The 13,534-nt window shown below is 50.3% G+C and overlaps 1 protein-coding gene across 5 annotated transcripts in view; it reads left to right on the plus strand.

Moving 5' to 3' along the window:
- The window catches only part of pikfyve (phosphoinositide kinase, FYVE finger containing), a 218,246-nt gene that overhangs the window by 144,349 nt on the left and 60,363 nt on the right, over positions 1-13,534 (plus strand). For all 5 annotated transcript variants that reach the window (XM_072479996.1, XM_072480015.1, XM_072480005.1 and 2 more), the window contains one exon: positions 6,917-6,988. In XM_072479996.1, coding sequence (XP_072336097.1) covers positions 6,917-6,988 — 72 coding nt within the window. The remainder of the gene's footprint in view (positions 1-6,916; positions 6,989-13,534) is intronic.

The raw sequence follows: 13,534 nt of genomic DNA on the forward strand, positions 1-13,534 counted from the left end.
ATCAAGATCATGCCAACAAGAAATACGGCTGGGGGGTGCTGGAGCATCCCAGGAGACAGATGTAACGGGCGTCCTGCCTATAAATTACATTCAGAACGACTCTAATGAGCCTAATGGATGTTGCCACTGGTCTGGGCGGGTACCTCGCGGGGCGCCGTGGAGCTTGGCAGGTGAGCTGGGAGACGCACAATGGGTTGCACGCCCTTATCTTTAAACAGTATCATGCATTATTAGGTTTAATTGATTCTGTATTAGAGGAAAACCTTTCATTTCTGATGTGGTAGGAAATATTGTGACTATTTGTTCTAAATGGCTTTAGTATCGGGCTTGGATTAAAATATTTTGATCCGAATATTTACGATAAGTTGTACTATTGATAAGCAGATGTAACAGTTATTTACAAGGATGTGTCGTAAGTTCACAATAGGATGTAACTCTGGGGTCTCAGGGAATAAAAGACATTTGTCTTAAGTCTGCAGGATTTTAGTTACAAAGGTAGAGACACCAAATGACCCTTGCCATAAGCCAATGAAAATAGGTATATTTAGACTAGTTCCAAATAAGGGATGAGGAAAAGTCAAAAGTAGGGATAAAAGTTTGAAAATTAAAGTTCTCGTTGGTACAGTTCTACCATGGCTTTTGTGGTATGATTCTTCTGAGAAAAAAATTCATTTCAGAGACCAGAAAGACAACACCTGTGCTGCTGGCAGCACTCAAAGAATCCTACTGCCTCGAGGGATAAGAAACCTCCATTAAAAAAAATATATATATATATATTATTAAAGTTTTCAAACACAATTTTTCCACCTTACAAATCAATCAAAAAAGATAACACAATAACTAATAGATAACATTATTTAAATAAAATACTGAACTAACAAAGTAACAAAAAAAATAGTGCTCCCCCCTCCACCCCAACCAGAACAAAACAGGTTGCCCCCCCCTCCCCCTCTGGGCTGCTGCTGACGATCTATTTTCCCTTAACGTTCCGCGAGATAGTCAAGGAACGGTTGCCACCGCCTGGAGAACCCCTGAACCGATCCTCTCAACACAAACTTCATCCGTTCCACTTTTTTGAACCCTGCCATATAGTTTGTCCAGGCCTCCACGCCGGGGGGTTTAGCTTCCTTCCACATGAGTAAGATCCTTCGCCGGGCTACCAGGGATGCAAAGGCCAGACTATCTGCCTATTTCGCCTCCTGCACTCCCGGCTCATCCGCTACCCCAAATATAGCTGGCCCCCAACCTGGCTTGACCCGGACCTTCACCACCTTTGAAATCACTCTTGCCACTCCCCTCCAGTACTCATCCAGTGCCGGACACGACCAAAACATATGTGTGTGGTTCGCCGGGCTTCCCAAGCACCTCCCGCACCTGTCCTCCACCCCGAAGAACCTGCTCAGCCTCGCTCCCGTCATGTGTGCTCTGTGTAAAACCTTGCATTGTATCAGGCTAAGCCTGGCACACGAGGAAGAGGAATTTACCCTACTTAGGGCATCAGCCCACAGACCCTCCTCGATCTCCTCCCCCAGCTCTTCTTCCCATTTTCCCTTCAGCTCCTCTACCAGCGCCTCCCCCTCGTCTCTCATCTCCTGATATATTTCGGACACTTTGCCCTCCCCGACCCATACCCCCGAAATCACTCTATCCTGGATCCCCTGTGTCTGGGGCAGCGGGAATTCCCTCACCTGTTGCCTCGTAAACGCCCTCACTTGGATGTATCTAAAGATATTCCCCGGGGGCAACTCATACTTTTCCACCAGCGCTCCCAGGCTCTCAAACGTCCCGTCAATAAACAAATCTCTCACTCTCCTAATTCCTGCCTGATGCCAGCTCTGGAACCCTCCGTCCATCCTTCCAGGGACAAACCTATGGTTGTTCCTGATCGGGGACCACACCGAGGCACCCGTCACACCCCTATGTCGCCTCCATTGCCCCCAGATCCTTAAGGTTGCCGCCACCACTGGGTTCGTGGTATACCTTTTCGGGGAGAGCGGTAGCGGCGCCGTCACCAGCGCCTTTAGGCTCGTTCCTTTACAGGATGCCATCTCCAGCCTCTTCCACGCCGCCCCCTCTCCCTCCCTCATCCACTTGCGAACCATCGCCACATTGGCGGCCCAGTAATAATCATCCAGATTCGGCAACGCCAGTCCCCCTCTGTCCCTGCTGCGCTGCAGGAACCCCCTCCTTACCCTCGGGGTCTTCCCTGCCCACACGAAACTCATAACACTCCTATCTATTTTCTTAAAAAAGGCCTTAGTGATCAAAATTGGGGAGACATTGAAACACAAAAAGAAACCTTGGGAGGACCATCATCTTGACCGCCTGCACTCTGCCCACCAATGAGAGCGGCAGCATATCCCACCTCTTGAAATCCTCCTCCATCTGCTCCACCAGCCGCGTCAGATTGAGTTTGTGTAAAGTTCCCCAGCTCCTGGCTACCTGAATCCCCAAATATCGGAAGCTCCTTTCCGCTCTCCTTAGCGGCAGGCCATCTATCCCTGATCCCCGGGGTGTACTACGAAAAGCTCACTCTTCCCCATATTAAGCCTCTATCCCGAAAAATCTCCAAACTCCCTCAATATCTGCAAAACCTCTGTCATCCCCTCCACAGGATCCGTCACATACAGCAGTAGGTCATCTGCGTAGAGTGACACTCAGTGTTCCTCTCCCCCTCTAACCACCCCTCTCCATTTCCTGGAGTCACTCAGCGCTATGGCCAGTGGTTCAATTGCCAGTGCGAACAGTAATGGGGACAGAGGGCACCCCTGCCTTGTTCCCCTGTGTAACCGAAAGTACTCCGATCTCTGCCGATTTGTGACTACACTTGCCACTGGGGCCCCATAGAGGAGTTTAACCCAACTGACAAACCCCTCCCCGAACCCAAACCTCCTCAGCACCTCCCATAAATACTGCCACTCTACCCACTCCCACTCTACCCTATCAAATGCCTTCTCTGCATCCATCGCTGCCACTATCTCTGCCTCCCCCCTCCATTGGGGGCATCATTATCACCCCCAACAGCCGTCGCACGTTAACATTCAGTTGTCTCCCCTTTACAAACCCTGTCTGGTCTTCATGCACCACCCCCGGGACACAATCCTCTATCCTCGTTGCCAGCACCTTTGCTAGCAACTTGGCGTCTACATTCAGGAGCGGGATAGGCCAATATGACCCACATTGCAGCGGGTCTTTATCTCGCTTCAGGATTAATGATATCGTCGCCTCCGACATTGTCGGGGGCAGAGTTCCCCCTTCTCTGGCCTCGTTAAAGGTTCTTGCCAACAGCGGGGCCAACCAGTCCACGTACTTCCTATAAAATTACACCGGGAACCTGTGTGGTCCCGGGGCCTTCCCTGCCTGCATGTTCCCCAACCCTTTAGTCACCTCGTCCGCACCGATTGGCGCCCCCAGACCTGCCACCTCCTGCTCCTCCACCTTCGGGAACCTTAGTTGGTCCAAAAACTGTTGCATCCCCTCTTTCCCCTCCGGGGGTTGGGACCTATATAGACTCTCATAAAAGGTCTTAAACACCTCATTTACCTTCCCTGCACTCCGCACCGTAGTTCCCGTTTCATGTCTAACTCCCCCTATTTCCCTCGCCGCTATCCTCTTACGAAGCTGGTGGGCCAGCAGCCGACTCGCCTTTTCCCCATATTCTTATCTCATCCCCTGTGCCATCCTCCACTGTGCCTCTGCCTTCCCTGTGGTCAGCAGGTCAAACTCCGTCTGAAGTCTTCGCCTCTCCCTATATAGCCCTTCGTCCGGGGCCTCCGCATACTTTTTGTCCACACTCAAGATCTCCCCCACTAATCTCTCCCTTTCTTTGCCCTCTTTTTTCTCCTTGTAAGCCCTAACAGAGATCAACTCTCCCCTAACCACCGCTTTCAGCGCTTCCCATACTACCCCAACCTGGACCTCACCATCATCGTTGGCATCCAGGTACCTTTCAATACATCCCCACACCCTTCCACATACTCCCTCATCCGCCAATAGTCCCACATTCAGTCGCCACAGTGGGCACTGTTCCCTCTCCTCCTAGTTCCAGATCCACCCAGTGCGGGGCATGATCTGAAACGGCTATGGCCGAGTACTCCGTTCCTTCCATCCTCGAAATCAGTGCCCTACTCAAAACAAAGAAATCTATCCGGGAGTAAGCCTTATGAACATGGGAGAAAAAGGAAAACTCTTCGGCTAACGGCCTAGCAAATCTCCATTGATCCACTCCCCCCATTTGCTCCATAAACCCCCTGAGCACCTTGGCCGCTGCCGGCCTTCTTCCGGTCCTGGATCTAGACCGATCAAACCCTGGATCCAGCACAGTATTGAAATCCCCCTCATTACCAGGCTTCCTACCTCCAGGTCCGGGATACGTCCCAGCATCCACTTCATAAATCCTGCATCATCCCAGTTCGGGGCTATTACATTTACCAGCATGACCTCCATTCCCTGCAATCTACCACTCACCATCACATATCTGCCACCGTTGTCCACTACTATATTCCTAGCCTCGAACGACACCCGTTTCCCCACCAATATAGCCACCCCTCTATTTTTCGTGTCCAGCCCTGAGTGGAACACCTGTCCCACCCATCCTTTCCTTAACCTAACCTGATCCGCCACCTTCAGTTGTGTCTCCTGAAGCATGACCACGTCTGCCTTCAGTCCTTTTAAGTGCGCGATCACTTGGGCCCTCTTAATCGGCCCATTTAGGCGCCTCATATTCCATGTGATCAGCCGGATTGGGGGGCTGCCCGCCTCTTCCCCTACAGCTCCCCCTACAGCCCTGTTCCCATTCCCCATCCCCCACATATGTCCCTTTTTCCACCGGCGCCCACATTTCTCAGTGTCCCCCCGTCATAGAAAATAGGGATTCTTCTCTTCCCTTTCCCCTCCCCATCTATCGTCCCGATACGGTGAACCTCCCATTCCCCAATTTACATTTCTGTACACCAACATCGTCATCTCCCCCACAGCATCAGTGCCTCAGTTCTGGTCCAATTTCTCTTTTTGGATGAAGGTCCATGCCTCTTCCGACGTTTCAAAATAGTAGTGTCTGTCTTGGTACGTGACCCACAATCGCGCTGGCTGCAGCATCCCAAACTTTGCTTTCTTCTTGTGAAGCGCCGCCTTGGCCCTATTAAAGCGCGCTCTCCTTCTCGCCACCTCCGTGCTCCAGTCCTGATACGCTCGTATCACCGCATTCTCCCACCTGCTACTCCGTACCTTCTTGGCCCAGCTCAAAACAGCCTCTCTATCGGTGAAGCGGTGAAATCTCACCACTATCGCCCTTGGTGGTTCTCCAGCCTTGGGTCTCCTCGCAAGGACCCGGTGAGCCCCTTCCACCTCCAGGGGGCCCGAGGGGGCCTCAGCTCCCATTAGCGAATGGAGCATCGTGCTCACATAAGCCCCAACGTCAGCTCCCTCCACTCCCTCGGGGAGACCCAGAATCCGGAGGTTCTTCCTCCTCGATCTGTTCTCCAGGACTTCGAGTCTTTCGATACACCTCTTGTGTAGCGCCTCGTGCGTCTCCATTTTTACCGCTAGGCCCAGAATCTCATCCTCGTTTTCAGCTGCCTTCTGCTTCACCCCACGGAGCTCTATCGCCTGGGCCTTTTGCGTTTCTTTTAGCCCTTCGATTGCCAACAACATCGGCGCCAGCACCTTCTTCTTTAATTCCTCCACACACCGTCTAAGGAATTCCTGCTGATCCGGCCCCCATGTCGTCTGGTCCCCATCCGTCACCATCTTGCTTCTTTCTTCTCTTCTCTGCCGCTGCTCCAGAGGATCCTTCACAATCTGGCCACGACCACCGATCTTTTCCATACACACTAGGGGGGACTCCTTACTTCGTCACCCCACACTGGGTTTGGTCCGAAAAAATTTCCGTTGGGGCTCCCGAAAAGAGCCCAAAAGTCCGTTAGAGCGGGAGCTGCCGAAACGTGCGGCTTAGCAGTGCATCGCCGCAACCGGAACGATAAGAAACATCCATGATGTCTTCACTGATTTTTGTTGAGGACATGTAACATATTCCTTAATATACTTCTTGATTCATAAGTACTAGTTATTTGTACCTTTTTGTTAGGTCAGGCACAACAGAAATCAAACTCAAAATCTTGAAATTTACAAATGGGAACTTTTACATTCTCGTGAGAAAACTGACAAGACCTTAGTTTAATGTCTAACCTGAAAGATGGTGCCACCAACACGTCACACACAATTCAGTATGTACCTGAAGTGTTATCTTTTATATTAAGCACTGAAGACTCTGGACTGGGATTTGAAATTAATGACCTTTTGGCTCAGGCGACAGCCATACCACTAAATGGGGTCACCAATGAGGCAATGACTGAAGTGCTACCGACCTGCTTGTTTATGAGGTCAAAAAAGAAAGGTTATTAATTTTCTAAATGAGATTTATAGGAAACCTGTAGTAGGTAATGTTCTTCAGCTGTTTGAGGCATTTCCAATTGCGAGTGAGTTACTATGAAACATTCAAGTTTAAGAGTAGCAGATGGTATGCGCCAACTGTTATCGAGTGTTTCATTAATTCTATGGTTAGATTCTGAATCCATATTATTGTGTTTGATATAACTTGGTCCCACAATATTGGATTATTTTAATAAAAGCTTTACTCGTATCTCCAAGCCAAAATTTATACAAAAACACTTTTGCTAATAAATTATCCAGGATGAGTGAAATAATAAATTTACAATTATTTCTCCTAAATATAGATTCTCTGAGAAGTATTTATTGCAACGCTGTTATGAATTGCTAAACTTAAAACAGTGCATTGAATAGTTCCCATATGTATTTAAATATTCATCTGTAAGATTATTATTTTAAACATGTATCATTATTACAGACTTTATTTTATCAAATATGTTTTAATTGTTTGTGATGGTTGCACTTTTAGGATCGTCACAATGGAATTTTATGGAAAAAATGATCTGACTTTGGGAATATTTTTAGAAAGATATTGCTTTAGGTGAGTATGGTGGTTTCCACTAATTTTACTAATTAATGCACTTTACTAATTTAACAGATCAACAACTTTAATTCCAGACAAATTCAACATTTAGATGCAGTATTAAATATTGTATAAATTATGCCCTCAGGCACTAAAACTCAAGTGTAACAACAAGATTAACGTTCTTAAAATAGTGGCTGAAACTGAAGTTACATTGGTCCAGTATGTTATTCATGTGCCTGGTTCCCTTTTTTTAAAAAACAAATAGCTAATTATGATTATGCCACATCCAGCATGCTCATCTACATACTTGTCTTCAATGTGTGACGTGATATTCATTAGTTTTACCACTCCTACTTTGACTTCATTCGCTTTATAATTGATTAGAAAATCAAATATATTATAGGGAAACATTTTGACCAGAATAGGTATTAAAAGAAGTCCATTTCGATTCAATCTGCCTCTTCATACTGGATACGGCATGTATATAATTAACGTGCCTCACTGTGCAAGCATTGAATTTTTTTTTTACAGTGCAGAAGGAGGCCATTCGGCCCAACGAGACTGCCCTGGCCCTTGGAAAGGACATCCTACTTTTTTTTAAATTTAGAGTAACCAATTCAATTTTTTCCAATTAAGTGGCAATTTAGCGTGGCTGATCCACCTACCCTGCGCATCTTTGGGTTGTGGGGTGAAACCCACGCAAACACGGGGAGAATGTGTAAACTCCACACGGACAGTGACCCAGAGCTGTGATCGAACCTGGGACCTCGGTGCCGTGAGTCAGCAATGCTGACCACTGTGTCACCGTGCTGCTCTTAGGACGCCCGACTTAAGCCCACACCGCCAGCCTATCCCTGTAACCCAGCAACCCCACCTAACATTTTTTTGGACACAAAGGACAATTTAGCATGGCCAATCCACCTAACCTGCACACCTTTGCACTGTGGGAGGAAACCGGAACACCTGGAGGAAAGACACTGGGAGAACGTGCAGACTCCACACAGACAGTGACTGAAGCCGGGAATTGAACCTGGGACCCTGGAACTGTGAAGCAACAGTGCTAACCATTGTGCTACCATGCCGCCCACAGATTTCCAATAAAATAGTGTTATGGGAGAGGTGTTTTCAGTACCCCAAAATGTATCATGGAGTTCAACCAACCTCCCCCTTTAATGCTATTGTTGCTTTTCCGAGCACACGGCTTGTTCTCCAGGTGTGGGATTACAATTATGGACATGTGGGTTTTTAAACACAAAACAATGTTTATTCCATGAACTCAACTTAACCTTTTAAATAAACATTGGATCTCTTAACACCCCTTACTTCAAAGATAACCCCGAAAATAATACAACACTAAATAATCCTTCAGTTATTCCTTTCAACATCCCAGAGACTTAACACCTTTAAACAGAAACATATCAGGTTAAAGGCTTTACCTTTATGAGTTTGAATCACCCAAATGATCCAGAGATGGTCTTTCATGGCAGAGATCACAGCAGATCCAGTTCACTGCAAACACAGACACACCCAAGCTCTTTTCAAACTGAAACTAAAAATTGCAAAATGGCTGATCTAAAGCCCAGCTCTACCCACACTCTGACATCACTGCATTTCTTAAAGGTACATTGCTTAAACATCCATTTCTTAAAGGCACTCTCACATGACAATAGAAGGTCATGCAGTTGATTAGATTATCAATACAACACGCTGCAAATGTTACTGATGCTGAGATTGTATTTATAGCAAACTCAAATTTGTTGCTTATGTAGTCCAGTCGCCCTTATCTGGAACCAAGTGAGAAGAAACCTAGCTTCAGTGACAGATACATTCTTTTTATTTTATTTGAAAAAAAGGCCAGCCCTTCAGGTCCCATTAATGAGCCGTATGTTTTTGTGGGAAAGACAGATAAGTAAATTTGCACAGAAATTGGACAGGAAAATAGAGTAGCAATAAAGAGGTTCTTCAAATGTCCTAATATAGCCTGCGATAGCAATAGTATAAAGGGCAAAGAAGGGGAGGAATTCCTGAAGTGTTTTCTTGATCAAAAAGGCAGGAAGCATTGCTGGACCTGGGGCGGGATTCTCTCAGCCCGGGGCCGGGCCGGAGAATCCCAGTGACCGGGCCACGGCGCCTGACGCCGGCACGCGATTCTCTGTAGAGCGGAGAATTGGTGCTGGTGTGCTTGGCGCGGCACCAGTCGCGGGCCGCTCTACGCGGCCGGCCTGCCGATTCTTGGCCCGGGATGGGCCGAGCGGCCATAGTGGAAAATCTGAGTCCCGCCGGCGCCGTCCACACCTGCTCGCAGCCGGAGGGAACTCTGCGTGGAAGGGTCGGGTGGCGGCCTGTGGGGGAGGAGGTGGGCTCCGACCCCGGGGGGGAGGCATCCGATACGGCCTGGCCTCTCAGTCTCCCAGCCTCTTTTCTTCCGCCACTGCGCATACGCGAATCCCACGGAACCCAGTTGGCTCGGGATCGGCAGCTGGAGCGGCGTGAACCGCTCCAGCATTGTGCTGGCCCACTGTGGGAGCCAGAATCACTCCTGGCAGTGACCCATTCACGCCATTGTAGTCCCGCTCCTGGTTCTGGGAATGCGTTATGTGAAGTGGAATAAGAGTTACAATGGGAAATTTACGGGATATTGTATCATTATTAGGTTAGCTCTGGAAAAGGACAAAGAACAATCTAGAGTACAAGTATTTAATTGGAGGAGGACCACTTTCAGAGAATGGACATGTCCAAGAAAATTGGAATCCAAAATTGTCTGATGAAACTATAATGGAACCATAACCTGCCTTTAAAGAGAAGGTGCTTTAGATACAATTGAGGTACATTTCCATGAAAGTGAGGGCAACCAAAGCCAGAGCTCCCTGAATGAAGAAAGGTGAAACAGAAAAAAGGTGTGCATGGCAGACGTGAGGCTGAATATCGAGAAGTTAAAAGGGGAAATGAAAAATGAAATGGGAGACAGAGAGAATATGAGAAGAGACTGGCAATTAACATGAAAAAGAATCCCAAAAGTCTTCCATAGATATATAAATAGTAAAATGTATTAAGAGGAGGGTTGAAGCCAATTAGGGACTTGAAGATCTATGCATGGAGGAGGAGCATGACTAAAATTAGTACTTATGCATCTGTCTTTGTTGAGGAAGAAGATGCTGACTTCCGGTTGCGGCTATGCCGAGGTAGGTCGCACGTTCGGCAACTCCCGCCGGGAATGGACTTTTGGGCTCTCCAGAGGGGCCCCAACGGCAATTGTTCGACGGCTTCCAGTGTGGGAAGGTGACAGCAAGATCCCCCCGACATTATATGGATTGGACCAGGAGTGGAGCGGTTAAAAAAGTGATCCTGGGGCAGCGAAAAGTGCGAGGGAGGAAAAGCAAGATGGCGGCGGGTGGAGACCAAGCAGCGTGGTCGCAGGAGCAGCAGGAGTTTCTTAAACGCTGCTTTGAGGAGCTGAAGACTGAAATGCTGGCGCCAATGAAGGCGGCGATTGAGAACTTGTGGAGACCCAGAAGGCCCAAGGGGCGGCGATCCGGGAGGTGCGGCAAAAAACCTCGGAGAATGAGGATGAGATCTTGGGCCTGGCGGTGAAGGTGGAGGCGCATGAGGCGCTGCACAAGAGGTGGGTGGAAAAATTCGAGGATCTGGAGAATAGGTCGAGCAATAAGAATCTTCGGATTCTGGGTCTCCCTGAAGAAGTGGAGGGGCCCGATGCCGGGGCATATACGAGCGCAATGCTCAATTCGCTGATGGGCGCGGGAGCTTTCCCGAGGCCCCTGGAGCTGGATGGGGCTCATCGGATCCTGGGAAGGAGACCCAAAGCCAACGAGCCGCCAAGGGCTGTAGTGGTAAAGCTCCACCGCTTTATGGACAGAGAGTGTGTCCTGAGATGGGTCAAAAAAGAGCGGAGCAGCAGGTGGGAGAACACGGAGATCCGAATTTACCAGGACTGGAGTGCGGAGGTGGCTAAGAAAAGGGCTGGTTTCAACCGGGCTAAGGCGGTGCTCCATCGGAACGGGGTGAAGTTCGGGATGCTGCAGCCAGCGCGATTGTGGGTCACGTTCCAAGATCGGCACCACTATTTTGAAATGCCCGATGAGGCATGGAACTTTATACAGACTGAAAAGTTGGACTCAAATTGAGGGTTGGTCGTGGGGGGATGTTTACTGTGTTTATTGCGTTTGGGGAATGTTCTCTTGGTTTGAGTGCTGGGTGGGGATGGGTGAATGGATTTGATTTGGGGGCTGTGGGAGAGTGTGGGCGTCGGTGTTGGAGGGGCAGGGCCCCATGGAGGAAGAGGGGGAGTGGAGGCCCGGGGATGGGGAGTTGGGGTAAGGCCGCAAAAAGGAGCTGCGCCAGAGGAGGCGGGGCCGGCTCAGGAAAGCGCGGGCTTTTTCCCGCGTTAGGGAAGGATGGGGGTGGGGCCGGGGGGGGGGGGGTGGGGAAGGGCGGTGCTGGAGAGGAGTGCACACTGACTTCCAAGGGGTGGGGGGATTCTCACACTGGGGGGGTCGATGGAATGGCGGGAGAGGCCAGGGTCAGCCAGAGTCAGCTGACTTACGGGAGTGTCATGGTGGGAGCAAAATGGCTAGATGTGGATCTAGCGGGGGGAGGGGGGGAACAGGGTTGCTGCTGCATTGGCCAAAGGGGAGCTGGAAGTAGGAGAGGTAGTCGGGGCGGGGGTCCGCCGCCTGGGGGACTGGAGGGTGCAGGAGGCGCGGGCACGTGGCTGGCCTAAAAAGGAGATGGCTAGTCGGCAGGGAGAGGTGGGGGGGGGGAGTAGCCCCCCAATCCGGCTGATAACTTGGAATGTGAGGGGCCTGAACAGGCCGGTCAAGAGGGCCCGGGTGTTCGCGCACTTAAAGGGACTGAAGGCAGGCGTGGTTATGCTCCAGGAGACACATCAGAAGGTGGCAGATCAGGTTAGGCTGAGAAAGGGATGGGTAGGGCAGATCTTTCATTCAGGGCTGGATGCGAAGTACAGAGGGGTTGCAATACTGGTGGGGAAGCGGATGTCGTTCGAGGCACTGAATATTGTAGTGGATAATGGAGATCGATATGTGATAGTGAGTGGTAGGTTGCAGGGGGTGCGGGTGGTACTGGTGAACGTATATGCCCCGAATTGGGATGATGCCGGATTTATGAAACGCATGCTGGGTCGGATTCCGGATCTGGAGGTAGGAAGCTTGATAATGGGGGGGGTGACGACTTCAACACGGTGCTGGACCCAGCACTGGACCGCTCTAGGTCAAGGACAGGTAAGAGGCCGGCTGCGGCCAAGGTGCTCGGGGTTTATGGACCAGATGGGGGGAGTGGATCCATGGAGGTTTGTCAGGCTGCTGGCCAGGGAATTTTCCTTCTTTTCCCACGTCCAGAGAGCCTACTCACGGATAGATTTTTTTATTTTGAGTAGGGAGCTAATCCCGAAAGTGGAGGGAACGGAATATTCGGCCATAGCCATCTCGGACCACACCCCGCATTGGGTGGAGCTGGAGTTGGGGGAGGAGAGGGACCAGCGCCCGCTGTGGCACCTTGATGTGGGACTATTGGTGGATGAGGGGGTGTGCGGGCGGGGGTGCATTGAAAGATATTTGGAGGCCAACGACAACGGGGAGGTGCAGGTGGAGGTAGTCTGGGAGGCGCTGAAGGTGGTTGTCAGGGGAGAGCTAATCTCCATTAGAGCCCACAGGGGGGAGGGAGAGGTTGGTGGGGGAGATTTTAAGGGTGGACAGGAGGTATGCAGAGGCCCCCGAGGAGGGGCTACTTAGGGAGTGACGGAACCTCCAGACGGAATTCGACCTGTTGACCACGGGGAAAGCAGAGGCACAGTGGAGGAAAGCGCAGGGGGCGACGTATGAGTATGGGGAGAAGGCGCGTCGGATGCTGGCACATCAGCTTCGTAAGAGGGAGGCAGCGAGGGAGATTGGTGGAGTTAAGGATAGAGGGGGGGAATACGGTGCGGAGTGCGGTGAGAATAAACAAGGTATTTACCTATGGGGATGTGTACAGGTCTGAGCCCCCAGAGGGGGAGGAGGGGATGCGACAATTCCTAGATCAGCTGAGGTTCCTGAGGGTGGAGGAGGAGGAGGTGGCTGGTTTGGGGGCGCCGAATGGGCTGGAGGAGCTGGTTAAAGGATTGGGGAGCATGCAGGCGGGGAAGGCCCCGGGGTCGGATGGGTTCCCGGTTGAATTCTACAGGAAATACATGGACCTGCTGGGCCCGTTGCTGGTGAGGACTTTCAATAAGGCGAGGGAGGTGGGGGGGACCTTGCCCCCGACAATGTCTAGGGCGCTGATTTCTTTGATCCTGAAGCGGGACAAGGATCCACTGCAATGTGGGTCGTATAGACCGATCTCGCTCCTCAATGTTGATGCTAAGTTGCTGGCGAAGGTGCTGGCTACAAGAACTGAGGACTGTGTCCCGGGGGTGAATCATGAGGGCCAGACTGGATTTGTGAAGGGTAGGCAATTAAATACAAATGTGCGGAGGCTTCTCAATGTGATTATGATGCCCCCGGTGGAGGGGGAAGCGGAGGTAATGGACGCGGAGAAGGCCTTTGA

Source organism: Scyliorhinus torazame, chromosome 2 (assembly GCF_047496885.1).
Source record: "Scyliorhinus torazame isolate Kashiwa2021f chromosome 2, sScyTor2.1, whole genome shotgun sequence".
In the NCBI taxonomy this organism is placed as follows: Eukaryota; Metazoa; Chordata; class Chondrichthyes; order Carcharhiniformes; family Scyliorhinidae; genus Scyliorhinus; species Scyliorhinus torazame.